This window comes from Aptenodytes patagonicus, chromosome 11 (genome assembly GCF_965638725.1).
Source record: "Aptenodytes patagonicus chromosome 11, bAptPat1.pri.cur, whole genome shotgun sequence".
NCBI lineage: Eukaryota > Metazoa > Chordata > Aves > Sphenisciformes > Spheniscidae > Aptenodytes > Aptenodytes patagonicus.
Window position 1 is genome coordinate 24,217,739 of NC_134959.1, and position 14,125 is coordinate 24,231,863.

The 14,125-nt window shown below is 56.9% G+C and overlaps 1 protein-coding gene across 6 annotated transcripts in view; it reads right to left on the reverse strand.

Annotated features, from left to right (window-relative positions):
• Window positions 1–14,125, reverse strand: part of CPNE2 (copine 2) — a 58,733-nt gene that overhangs the window by 40,518 nt on the left and 4,090 nt on the right. For 5 of the 6 annotated variants that reach the window (XM_076349567.1, XM_076349566.1, XM_076349568.1 and 2 more), the window contains exon 2: window positions 2,250–2,446. In XM_076349567.1, the coding sequence (XP_076205682.1) occupies window positions 2,250–2,417 (168 nt within the window). In that variant the 5' untranslated portion in view covers window positions 2,418–2,446. Of the gene's footprint in view, window positions 1–2,249; window positions 2,447–12,208; window positions 12,228–14,125 lie in introns of those variants that run through there. The other variant, XM_076349570.1, reaches the window with a different exon arrangement.

Genomic DNA, 14,125 nt, shown 5'->3' on the forward strand with positions numbered 1-14,125 from the left:
GGGCTGGGAACAACACACAAGAGCTCCTTGTGTGCTGTTTGCATCTCGGAGAGGATGGATTTATCCCATGTTCACCTACTGCCGGGGGTGGCGCAGCCACGGACAGTCCTCCTGTCCTTAAAGAGCCTTTATCAGCAGGGTCTTGCCTTGGAGTAAGCTTGTGTTGGAGTGGGTAGGGAGGCAGAGGCAATGAATGCAGCTCTCAGCTCCTTAGGACATACAAGGAAAATAAAAATACACCCCCCCCAGCCGCAGGAGCGTGCCAGCGTGCTCCTCTGTGCAGACCCTCACTGCCCATGGCCCACGGGCTGCAAGCAGCTGCGCACGTCTGCTGAACGGGATGTCCTGGTGCAGCAGGGATGCCCAAAGCTGGTGAGAAGGATAATCATAGAATCACAGAATGGTTTGGGTTGGGAGGGACCTTTGAAGATCATCTAGTCCAACCCCCCTGCCATGGGCAGGGACACCTTCCACTAGACCAGGTTGCACAAAGCCCCGTCCAACCTGGCCTTGAACACTTCCAGGGGTGGGGTATCCACAACTCCTCTGGGCAACCTGCGCCAGTGCCTCACCACCCTCATTGTAAAACATTTCTTCCTTATGTCCAACCTAAACCTACCCTCTGCCAGTTTAAAGCCATTGCCCCTTGTCCTGTCACTACAGGCCCTGCTAAAAAGTTTGTCCCCGTCTTTCTTACAAGTCCCCTTTAAGTATTGAAAGGCTGCAGTAAGGTGTCTCCAGAGCATTCTCTTCTCCAGGCTGAACAACCCCAACTCTCTCAGCCTTTCTCCATAGCAGAGGTGTTCCATCCCCCTGGTCATTTTCGTGGCCTCCTCTGGACCCGCTCCAACAGGTCCGTGTCTTTCTTACGCTGAGGGCTCCAGAGCTGGACGCAGTGCTGCAGGGGGGGTCTCACCAGAGCAGAGCAGAGGGGCAGAATCACCTCCCTCGACCTGCTGGCCACGCTGCTTTGGATGCAGCCCAGGATACGATTGGCCTTCTGGGCTGCGAGTGCACATTGCTGGCTCATGTCCAGCTTGTCATCCACCAGTACCCCCAAGTCCCTCTCCACAGGGCTGCTCTCCAACTATTCATCCCCCAGCCTGTGCTGATACTAGGGATTGCCCTGACTCAGGTGCAGCACCTTGCACTTGGCCTTGTGGAACTTCATGAGGTTCACATGGGCCCACTCTTCCAGCCTGTCCAGGTCCCTCTGGATGGCATCCCTTCCCTCAAGCGACTCAACTGCACCACTCAGCTTGGTGTCATCTGCAAACCTGCTGAGGGTGCACTCGATCCCACTGTCTACATCGTGATCCCTCCCCTCCTCTCTTCCTGTAGGAATTACCTTTCCCATTTATAAGGAGCTGGCTTCTGAAACCAAGCAAATAACAAGATCCTCTGCAGTTTCTTCTCAGGGCCTCCCGCTATCAAATACGGCAGTTGAAGCACGTATTTATGAGATTTCTGGTAAGGAGGAAAGACCAATGTCTGCAAAGGGTTCACTCAGGATTTGCCAGCCGGTTGCTGTCTGTCTGCAGCTGAACTGATCCAACCCCCCGCGCACCCAGCTCCCAACAGTCTCCTTCCCCGTCCCATGGTCCTGCCCTCTCCACAACCAGCTGCTCACAACCTCATGAAATGCCCGGCTTAAGGACAGTTGACCTTGATAGAATTCCTCGAGGAGGCCACAGCTGTTCCGAGCATGAGCTGCCCTGGATGGCGTTTTTCCACTGGACTGACCTGCCAGACCCTCATCCAGCACACTCCTGGCCCCTAGAAAAAGCCACTCTTCAAGTGAAACCCAAAGACCAGCTTCCTATGTGACCCAAGAACCAGCCTACCTTGACTCACCTAGAAACATGCCCCGTTGCAAGCGGGACCTCACAACATCTAACTGTCACACAGGATCAGCATTTCAGGCACCCAAATCCAAAGCATCCCCAGCTTACAGCAGACTGAGAAGGGGCTAGGACCACTTTGAAGGTGGCAAGATCCTTTCACGCCTGCCACGTGCCTTGCCAGAGGTCGGCATTTTGAGATCTGCAGTTAAATCTAACCCCCAGCACAAAGCAGAGCACAGAATAATTAACACACCGGCGCCGCACGCACAGCCTCAGGAGGACCAGAAGAGCTTCCACTTCTGCTCGGGGAGGAACGAGGACCAGCCTTGCAGCGGAGCACAGAGGAAGAGACACCAGCACGGGCAAACCACAGGAGGTGGAAATCCACACAACTTCAGGACTTACCTCCACCCACTTCCCGTTGACTTCCATGAAGAGGACGCAGAAGGGGTCAGATTTGGAAGTGACATCCCTGTCCAGAAGGTTTTGGCCGCAGACGGACAACTCGACTTTGCAGACACAGTACTGGGAGCCAACAGGCCCCGCCGGCGTGGGAGTCACGGTGTACGCCATGGACTCCAGCGGCAGCAGCTCCAGGCAGTCTGTGGGACACGAGAACGGAGAGAAACCTCAGTGCAAGCAGAAAGGCAGAAAACGTTCTGTCGGCGATGGTGGGTTGGGCCCAGACATCCAGAGCCTCATGCTCTGCGTTACACTCAATAAGTTATGAGGCTTTCCTGGCTCCAAAGCATATGTCCTGCCCGGTCACCATCCCCACGTGGCCACCACACCAGGCAGACATCCTGAGTGGGAGCCCACCAGAGCATCTACAACCTGCCTTGGTTTTGCTCCATAAATAGGAGATTTTCAAGGAAAGGTGACATCTTCTGCTTACCCCCCAAGGGGGGGGAGGGGGTGTCCCCAACCTCTTCTTCCAGCATGTTGGGGTTTTTTTGTGGGGAGGAACTATAATTCCACACCATCTTTCAGCACAAAAACTGGTCATCATCTGGCTGGTCCCAAGCCATGGACCATGGACCTAAGCTACGAGGGCCAAACTTGAGCTCTGCCCCCCAAATCGTCACAGGGAAAGGGGTGAGACCGTGAGGATGAGTGGGGTGGAGGGCAGCTCCAGCCCCGGTTCAGCCCTGTCTCCACCCAACTCACCAGGCCAGCAGAAAGCAGTGGCTCTGGCAGCAATTAAAAAGCGGCATTAGCTGGTTCACAGGAGAGCAAGGCGAATGTGACAACCGCTGCATGACCTGGTGTACGGGATGATTTACAGGGCCCTGATAAAAAACCCTTTGTTAGAAGAACAGCCTACCAAAAGTCCACTACCAAAGCTGTTTTGCAGAGATAAATGTGTTTTATACCATTATTAGTGCAAAACCCCATCCCACATGGCAGTTTTGCCTTCTGATGTGCAGTTTACTCAGCACAAACCATCAAAGGTCTTCAATAGAGAAGAGGAAAAGGGGGAAAAAAGAGAAGAAAAAGCATTTTCAGATTAAGTTATACTAATAAACCTTTGCGGCTGGGGTGGCTATTGGAGAGAGCGCTCTTTTCAGCAGCTGCTTCAATACCTTTCGCCATAGCCCTCTTTTTCAAGAGCGGCTCCTGGCTCATCCAATTTATCTGAAAATCCCAAACATCACCTTCCCCCACCTTGATAAGCCATCTGCTGCTATTTGGCATTGAAACCCCAGTTAATATTATTTATTCGTTTTGCCCGGGCACGAGTATTTACAAGTGCTTGTGGTGCTGGGAGCTGTGCTGCTGCTCCCTTCCCTTGCAGCTCAACCTCCAATGGGATAGGGATGGGGGACAGGGATGGGGTGATCCCAGCCCCTACATGGCTATGGGAGAGCGAGCTCCGGGCTGACCGCTCAGCCCCAGCTGTGATGAATACTGAGTGGAAAACAGCTCCTGCTTCCAAGGCTCTGAGCCCTCCCCTCCTACATGCCAAGATCTCTGCCTGGCACTACGTCACCCGAAACAAGCCTGATTTTAACCCCCAACAGTAAATGCAAGCTCTTCACCACAGCCTGCTGCTCAGGGCAAGAGCAGTGCAATCATTTCAGCTCCGTAGGAACCCAGAAACACCTTCAGAAGAAGAAAATCCCCATCCTTGGCTGCACGCACACATGTACATCACTAAACCAGCACCCACATCCCTTCCCTGACCGCGGTTTCCCCTCTCCTAGACCAAGCACATCTCATGCCGTCGCTCCCCGTTCGCAGCAGCGTGACGCCAAATCAGCAGCACGTGTGGGCAATGGTCCATCTACCGCGGCTTCAAGGAGAAACACATGCAGAAGCAAAAGTCCTCCCGGCTCATCCACTGTGAAGCCTCTGTGGCCGCTGGGGCGATGGCTCCGAAACGCCCGTCCCCGCCAGAGCTGCCTCTGCTCCTCCCAAGCCCACATTGCCAGTTGCAGCTAAAACAAAGATTTTATTTATTTTTTTTTTCTTTAATGCACAGATCATGCAATTGATGTCTTAAAATAGCCGGGCCTGTTCTATTTATGCTGCTGTCTGTCTGCCGCTCCCTCCAAAAAGCAAACACAGGGCAGCTGTGCTGGCATGGACCTGGTCCTGCCGGAGCAGGGAGATCTGGGCTGGGTTTTTCCATCTCCCCTTCCCCCAAATCTCGGCACCGTCTCACAAAAAGCAGAGGCAGCGAATGACTCAGTGGAAAAAGCTTTTTCCCAGGGCTTGGCAGGCACCAAAACATCCTCTCGGCACACTGCGCATCGCCTGCACTCCAGCCCCTGCGCTCAGCCTGCCGTGCTCCCAGGGGAGCGCACAGTCAAAACGGGCATGGGGAAGAGGAGAGGCGGCCAGCGCCGGCCGGAGCCAGCTGAGGGCAGAGACCTGGTGGGACTCGTGTCCCCTGCCTGGGCACACTCCCCACCCGGGCACCCAAAATCAGGGACTGGGACAGTGACTTCTCCCCCAGGTGCCAACCTGGAGAGCTTGATGCCATCCATGGGTGACAAGCACAAAATCCTGCAGTTGCCCCTTCCCCAAGAAGGCAAAAGGCAGCGGGAAGATGCCGCCACCCCTTTCACCACCGTCCCAGTAAAGATGATGTTTCCACCGAGGAGCTGCTGGTCCAGCCAGCCCACCAGGGATGGAGATGCCAAAGAGATGGGCAGCTTTCCCGAATCACGGCTCGGGCTACTCCTTCCCCCCAGCTCCAGTCCTGGTATAAAACCCTGAGGAGCGTAACTGTCCTGATTTAGCCAAAAAGTAATTAGTTTAAATGAAAAAGTCATTTTCCCAGCCAGGTTGGCTGCCAAACAACCCCACGGAAAGGGTAACGCTCAGAGAGGTGGCAGGGGCAGAAGGTGGTGATGCCACCAGGGCACGGCCGTGTCCGTAGGTGCCACCATTGCTCATCCACGCACACCATCCTGCCCCGGGAAACGGCCCCGGGAGGCACCTCCTCCCCGCCGGAGAGCCGCAGCCACCTCTCCTCCCGCTGCGCCGGCGTGGATCCAGCACCTTCCCTGGGGTCAGGCACGGGTTTGGCCCCTGCGGCCTCGGCAGCAGCCACGGGTCCCCCTGCCTCACGGGCTTCCCATCTGAGGCACCACCAGCGAGCCGGCGGCACTTCAACCCCCCAGCAAATGCTTTAAATTTGGGGGGGGATTTGAGCTGGCACCAAAAGAGCTGGCTTGCCATCATCTGTATTCCAGTCTCTCCTCCTTTTTTGTTCTCCTCTCCCCGCATTCGCCGCCCTGAACGAAGTCCTGCGACTCGCTCGGCATCTGCGGCCAAATATTCTCCTGACGTACAATCCCAGCTGCCGGCTCCATGCCGATCACGCGGACACGTGGTCTCCTGCCGAAACACGGCCAGGGTACCGATGAGAGGGCTCGGGACAAGCATGAAGGTCCAGTTGCCCCATGGTCCCGTCTGCCATTGGCCACAGCAGATGCCTGAAGAGGAGTCACAAGAGCAGGACCAGGGTGGAGGGACATGGTCCCCAAATCCTTTCTGGGCTCCAGCTTCCCAGACCTCCTGAGCCGGACACATCTTTGCGCTTCGTAACCTTCAAGTGGTTTTTCCTGCATGACTTGGTCACCTCCGCTTGGACCTCCGTGTCCACAGCGTCCTGCAGCAAGGGGTTTCGCTGGCTGGGGGCACGCACAAGCCCTGGGGCCACCCAGAATATCTGAGGTGAACATCTGGGAGCCCCAGAGCAATACACACAGATGTTCTCCTCCTGCTCCTCCTTCTCCTCCTCCTCCTCACCCCATGGCCCCCTCAGTCTCTACAGTAGATCCCCAAAGCACGGTGCAGAAGGGCTGGCTGGAAGCCCTGGGATCTTTTCATCCTCTCTTATCTGAAAGAGGAGGAGGGGAAGGCGTTATCTGTTTTGCAAACTAACTTCTGCCCTGGGAGGTTCCCTTCCCTCTGCAGAAGAGAAGCCCCACGAGAAGCAGTCGCTCGGGCCACGCTAAGGCCCCATTTTAAGCATTTACAGGAAAAAAAAGAGAGGAAAAAAATAAGCCATGCCACTGTGCTTTAACCAAAACATTTTGGGGGCTTTTTTAAATATTAATAGTGTCGTCAAACTTCAGTGATCGCTTCTCCTTAAAGAAATCAGATTTATTTTCTCAGGGAATACCAGGCATATTTGAAACAGCCCCAGAAGTACCAGTATCCACCAGTGACTGGTGCAAAGTCCCTCTGGGTCCCCCTCGGGGATGTCCCTTCCCTTCTTTGGGACGATCCGTGATTTCTGTAATACCCCACAGAAGTCACCCATGACTCAGTTTACCCACTCGGGCTGCCCCGCTACAGCCTACTGCAATTGTAGAAGCAAATTCCCTTTCTGGAAGGGGAAAATGAGAGGAAAGACCATCAAGCAGGTAAATCTGGGTTCCTATGAAGCACATATCCGAGCTCACAGGCAGCGGAGACACAGCGGGAGAGCAGCAGTACCCGAGGGAGGGTGAAGAGCACGTGAAAATGGGTTGTCAGAAGATTGAAGCAAAGGAGAGGAGCGGGAGGACACAGAAAACGGTTGCCCAGAGCAGCAGAAAAGCTGAAACACAGCACACACAGAGCCGGAGAGGCCAGGAAAAGCCGGGATGTGCCGGGATGGATGCCCGACGCAGCTCCCCACGCCGTCAAAACCCGCACCGGCCGCTTTCCTTCCTCCTGTCAACAGATACAGTCATTTCCAGAATTATTTTGCAAAGCAAAAATGTTTGCCTCTCAGTCTCGCCTAGGCAACACGGTGGATTCACCAGCCTGCACCTGGTCTTAATAACAGCCTCGTTACCTTCTGAATGCGCGTGCAATTAGTCATGTACACAGCACCGTGCTGCCGGTGCCCTCACCAGCAAATGCCTCTGCTGCGGGCGAGCAGGCTGGGGGAGGCAGAAAGGGCATGCTTGCACGTGAAAACTCCCTGCAACGATGTACCTTGGGTACCCGCTACCATCAGAGGAGCTTCAGCTCTCCTGCGAGGCAGGGAAAGGCTGAAAACTGCCTCCGAGCATCCCAGCGCGGGCAGCACAGCTGGGACTGAGCTCACCTTCTCCCAGATTTCTGGAGACCCGGCACAGGGCGATGCCCAGGCTGAGCTCTGGTTTCCAGGCTGGCACGCTGTGAGCGAGTCCCATAGCCCTGCCCGACGGAAGGAGCCAAGGGGACTGTACTGAGATATTCTGGGGGCCCGATACAGCGGGAAGAAGGGTTTCAGGACAACATAATTAAGTAATTTCCCTGCGAACCCTTCCTGATGCAAACTGTGCCTAATGATGCTTCAACGGGTAATGCTGCTCCGACAGCTGGTTTTCTCGCACTGGAGCTGTGAAATCCCGTCCCAAGCAAGGCATGACAACGGCTAGTGGCCACCTCGGTGCGACAGCGGCTGCTTCTTCATTTCGTGCCCAGGCAATAGTCACCCACAACGCTCAGCTCCTCTCAGACCTCTGCTGTCCCCAGAAAAGCCCCCAAACCTTGGCATGGTTTGGTGCCGGTGTAGGCAGCGCCCTCCTTGCCAAAATCCCAAACGGCTGCGCCGACCGGTACGCCAGCAGCACCCAGGCAAGCTTCTCCGGTGGGTGATGATCAGCAGAGCTGTGCAAAGTCACTTGGGGTGTCCTGGGAGTCACAAATCGCAGGAAAACGCCGAGGCAAAGCCCGCAGCACCAGAGCTGGCTCCCCCAAACTGGCTCCATGTCTCAGCCCCTCCAGAAAGGTTGTAACCCCGTTTCCCAGCCAGCAAGAGAAGATGCTGCACAAAGAGGGCTGCCGTGCCCAGCTGCGTCAGAGACCGCGACCTCTCAGCCACGCACCGGGACATGCAAGGGAGTTTTCCCGAGTCCTACAGGGAACAGGAATAAAAGCCCAAGGGAGAAACTGAGGCAGAAAGGGAGGATGAGCCGGAGTCCCAGAGCAAGGCCCCGAACACAAGTCCATCCCAGCGGCGCTTCTTGCATTCAGGCATTTTCAAGGGAAAGAGGTCTTTGGTGGGTTGAAATGTCCCATCATCCACCATCTCGCTGCGGTCTCTGCTTTGCTTTAATATGGTACAATGCCATTTGGCGATAGCTAAATGAATTTATCACGGCGGAGAGAGTGAAAGGCAGCTTTAATGGTCTGGGAAAGGGTTCAGACACCTGTTTTGTGGTTGGATAGCTCTAAAACAATTTGAATTTGAATGGTCAGCTTTGGCAGGTACCGGGTATGCAAGGAGCTGGGGCAGTCTAGCGGGGAGTAACCCAGCATCCCCAAAACCCCTTCTAAAGGCACGTGGTGAAAGCGAGAAGCATAGGGCGGCTGCCACCCAGGCCCCCGGCGTAGCACACGCACCCAGCCCTCGCCCAGCCGGCAGCACCACCAACTCCTTGGGAACCCCAGGGGGGCTGAATCATGCTTCTTAGCAAGATCAGGGCTGGCCAAGAAAGCGGGACTGATCCTGCTCCCTCACCTGACCCAGGCAGCCCCATCCTCCCATGTACCTGCCCCGGAGGGCATCGCTCGGCAAAGGGCAGCCCATACCTGTTCCGTGCCCCTGATGCTCAGATGTCCGTCAAAGAGCAGGTCCCACCCTGGGAAGATCTTCCCAAACCACAGTCCGTCTCATGGGGTGTATCAGGGCCGAGGGACGGGGAAAGTCCCTCCATCACCAGCACCGCAGAGCTGCCATCACCAGCCAAGGAACAGCCCCGGCCCTTCTTTTGCTCCCTGGTGCAAGTAAATCCATCCAGGCTACTCCAGGCACTGGGGACAAGTGACACGGCAGATCCTGAGGACGGGGCAGGCGGGTGCCAGTAGGGCCGGACACGTGGCCACTCGCCCACCACCGAGCCAACGCGGCAGGGCGGGCAGGCAGCCGGTGCAGTGCACGGGGTTGGAGAAAAGCATTTGGTCACCCAGGCTGCCAGCGGCGAGGACGAGCCCATCCCGCCGCATCCAGCAGCATCTCTCCGGGGCTGGTTGAGCTGCAACTTGCAGCACCCCCATAACGACACCGTTAGAGGGATCCGGGATTCGGGGCCAGACAGACAACATAACTGCAAAATGCCCCTCCGAAACAGAAACCGGGAAGCTCTGGGGACTGTAACACCATCACGCTTCTATTGGCACGTGAAACCTTTTGTTTAAGCCCAGGCGTTCACCGAGACCCCACACCAATTTCCAAGGACTGCTTTGAATCAGCCCAAAGCTACGTTCCCATTACGCTCCCACCTCAAACCATTGCTCAGCCCTGGGAGGGATGGAGACGAGCAGGCCAGGCACCGCCTGTAGCACCCAGGATGGATGGGGCTGGGGCGGTGAAGGAGAAGAGAAGGGAGGGAGCCAGGATTTGCTGCAGGACTGGGCAGAGAGTGGGACGGGCAATGCAGATCCCAGCTGAAAAACGAGGCAGAAAAAAACCATGCTCCCTTCGGTAGTCCCCAGAGAGAGACTGGCGTCTTCAGGGGGTACCTGTACGCCGTGCAGGGTCTCAAACAGGCTGCAGCATCCTCTCCCCCAGCTCCCAGGGAACCCGTGGCAATTAGCCCTTGTGGCAATTAGGTGGCTGGAGTTAGGTCAGGCTGATCCCAGCACCCCAGGCCCAGCACGGGGCAGGCAGGGATTGTGCCGGGATCCCACCCTGACCGTGCAGGGAGAGTTTCACCCAGCGGGAGATCCGTCTCCAGAGAGCAACCAGAGGGATAACAGGGACACGACCCACTAAGCCACATCCAAGCATCGATAAATCTGGGGTCATAACTTTGAAGAAAGAAGCACCTCCCATGCAGAAGGACCTGCCCATGGGGATGCTCGTTGCTCCCTCTGCAGCCTTGGGTCATGCACCTCTGACTCGCGGATTTGGGAGCCCCATCCAGCTTCTTCAGCTGGATGCAGGGGGAAAGATCACTGCCTCCCTGCCCGGGATGAGTGATGGGTGAAAGGGAATCTGCAGAAGCCATAAAACCTCCTGGGGACCTCCCAGCGGTCCCTGTCCCAGGGACCCCCTGGGTGAAGCTGCCTTTGCTCCCTGCTCGGGGGCAGAGGGGAGGTTGCAGCCCTGCCTCCAGGCACCCCGTCAGGCAGCCGGCTGGCTCGCAAGGAGCTACGTGGTGCGAGTAGAGGAGCTGTGACACAGCCTGTCCCACCCATGGGTGCCGCTGCCGGATGGCCCAGGCCCCTTTAGAAGCCCAGTCCTGGCTGGGTGCTCAGCCGTGACAGCCTGCTCAGCCCGGCAGCCAGCAGGCAGGGGCCACCGGGCAGGCAGGAGCCACCGAGGGGGTGCGGGCACGTGCCAGGCCACGGGACGGGATCATCCCCTGCCCAACTGCCATTTCCCAGGGCATCCCGTGGGACGCAAGGGGACACCACTCCATCCGTACGAATGTGCCGGGGCATCGGCTTCCCCGGTGCCCTGCAGAGTCGGGACACTGACAGGTACCGTAACAGCATAATATATAACACCGTAATACCAGTGTAATCACATTAACAGGTCCGGCACATAAGACCCTCAAGGGAAAGGGGATTAGAAGACATCATTATTTACGGTCCATCACGCTGGCAGAGCTCCTCTGCTGCTCATGCATCACTAACAAGGGCACTCAGCACTTGCGAAGACCTTGCAGGCTCCGGGTTGGTCTGCAGGCACCGCGGCCCCAACTTCGGCTGTGGCACGCAGCCATCCCGCCAGAGCCGGAGAGGACGGGGCCATCCTGTTTTCTGCTTTCTACAGACCTCCTCCTTGGGCAAAGCCCCTCGCTGCTCTGTGCTGTTTCCCGTCTCCCCCGCCCGAGGGTCCAACCCAAGGCTGACCACCATCTGTTGGGATTTAGGACTGCGAAGAGGACTGTCAGCAGCCAGAACTAGGGAAGATGCCCTGAAGAAGCCGGGTGGATGGGAGTAATGATCCTCCCGCCCGGACCGGTGAGCGCGGTGCCCTCCCTGTGCTGCCTGTGAAGCACAGGGCTCGTCAGCACCATCCACTGCTCGTCTCATTTTGAAAACATCATCACCTGAAAAGCCACTCCAAAGCACTTCCCCTGCCCAGTCCAGAGCTGAGGCAGCCACCGCAGATGTCAAGCACAAATTCACCACCTCCAGCTGCCTCTGCCATCCCCACCTGTGGCAAAGCAGCTGCTGGATTCCGGGAGAGAGCGGCGCCAGCGAAGAAACCAGCTCATGATGAAGGACCCAGCTTCATGATGAAGAAACCAGCTCATGATGAAGCTCAGGATGGGAGCAAGACTCCTCCACACAGTCCCATCCTGCCCTGCATCCCCCCCTCCTACCGAAGCCCCGCTCCCCGTACCGCCACACAGCCCTGATGATGTCTCCAAGGGTTCCCCCCGCATCCCCCCACGGCACCACCCAAACCTGCCACCCTGGCTGCTTCCCCCAGCAGAAACTGGAGGGACCTGGGGCCGCTCTGCCCCGACCAGCCGCCCTGTAGCTAAGGGGAGCTGCCGTCCCCCGGGAGGGCGCTGGGAAAGGCAAGAGCCTCTGCAGTGGTCCCGTACGTGCGCCAGCATCCCTCTGGGGTGGAGGCCGGTCCCTCCCGCAACTGTAGGGACACGGCCGCTGCCCAGTCACTGCTGCAGGACCAGAGGATGGGACCCACGTCCTCACAGAGGGGCTCACACCCGCAGAGACACCGAAACTGGAGATCTCAGTAAGCCAGGGATGCACGAGTAAAACCAAACACCTTTGCATGCTCCCAGTGTGCAGGCAGCCTCAGATACCAGCTGGCTGGCACCGAGCCGGCGCCCTCGGGCAGAGCCTGCCCTGGCACCAGGGGAGCAAAGGGAACAGCATTCGTTCTCCAACCCCCTCCAGATGAAGTCTTAAAATGTCATTACACTGTCCGCAAAGTATCTAAAACCACTTACCAGCAAGAAATCACAAGCCCTGAAGAGCAGCAGAGCCGAGTGCTCCGGAGAGGGCAGGGCCCTCGGGCTCCCAGCGGCAAAGGTGTTTCCGTAATTCTCCCTCGGCGGAAAGCAAAGGGCTCCAGCCTGGCAAACAAAAGCAAAACTCGCTCCTCCACACCCAGTGGTGACGTGCGGAGGGAGGCAGCACCATTGCTGACAGGGGTCTGGAGGAGCTGCAGGGACGGAACGCGTAAAAAGTATTTCCTCTAAACCCGAGAGAAAAAAGACAGGCTCTGATGGCTGCTACCAGACAACTGCACCACGGGTGCCTCTGCAGGAGGCAGAGCCCAGCCTTGCTGCATGCCCTGTGATTGCTGCATACCCCGTGCCTGCTGCATGCCCCGCGGATTGCTGCATGCCCTGCGCTCACTGCATGCCCTGTACTCGCTGTATGCCCTGTGCTCGCTGCATGCCCCACAATTGCTGCATGCCCTGTGCTCGCTGCAAGCCCTGTGCTTGCTGCACGTCCTGCACCCACTGCACGTCCTGCGCCCACGGCATGCCCTGCTCGCAAATCCGTGTGCGGTTTCTGGAGTGGAGGCAGCTCTGGGCTTGTTGCTCAGAAGAAAGGGCAAGTGAGGGGCAGGGCAAGACGAGAGTGTAGCGGTGTCCTCCATTAAGGACGCGCAGCGATGGCCAAGCCGCACAGACTGACCCCATTCCAGTCTCCGCTGGCAAGCGCGTATTTGGCTTAGATATGCTGAGAAGATTGCACATTTTCGCTTGACTACAGGCTTCCTCTGGGGCTCAATTTAGGGAAATCTGTGATTTAGGGCAGAAAACATCGTGACGTCGCTGTGAATCCTGGAGATTGCATCAAACCCTGTACACAACCGCCCTACAAAGCAGACCCAAGGAAAAGGTTTACGCGCCAGCTCTGCGCCCGCTGCGTTCACACGCTGCCGGGTGCCGGGGCAGCCACTTCCCTTCGCCAGGCCAGAGCAGAAAATGACGTTGCCCGTTGGCCGCGGGCAAGCGGGATGCTGGGTCCTGCAGGCAGCAGCACCGCCGCGGGCAGCCCGGCGCAGGCAGCGCCCGCGGGAGGCTCCGTCCAAGAGAGGCAAATGCCAAACATGAATCTCTTACCTCCCCGTGGCAGCGACGCTCATGTCGGACACGTGGTCCGGGTGGGACAAACAAGCAAACCAGGAGATGCAGGGAGGGAGGACAAGGCACTCTCAGGATTTTGGGCAGATTTTAACTTCCAGCCACCGCATTAAAACTTTCCCTCCCCAATACGACAGCAGCCGTACAGGAGCTGGGCATGCTCTCACGATGAGGGGGGATATATCTGTTTCAACAACCAGATTTGGAGGTAAAAGTTGACTTAATTAAAGCCAGACCCTAGGAAATGTAAAGGAGCAGGGCAGCCCCGTGAGGAAGGCGGCTGGGCTGTAAAGGGCGTCCAGCCAGCGGGGCTCCCTCGCAGGTGCAGAGGGAACCTCCTGCATTTTAAGAATACTTAATGTATACCGGCTGTTTAACTTATTAAAGGCTTTTCTAAGCTATTGAAAACAAAAATGCTGGCTTTCTGAATTTTAATTGAATTCCCATTTCCAGCCAACACCATGTATCACAAGTAAGAGGGGAAAAAAAAATCATCACTTAGGTAATGAGAAATATCTTTAACCAATTTCTAACATAACCGCATGCCAAAATTACAAGTGTGCCAGCAAGGCCCCACCAGCAGCCCCAAGGGACGACAAGCGCGCAGGCCCATCCATCCCGCGCACCCTCTCATCCCCACAGCAGCCAGAGCTTCAGAGCCCTTCCCCTGATAGCATAAATAAATATTAATTAATAGGTAGTTATGTGCGATACTCTGCCCTGGCACGCCGACACCAAGCCACAGAGCACCGCTGACGTCCCCATGGG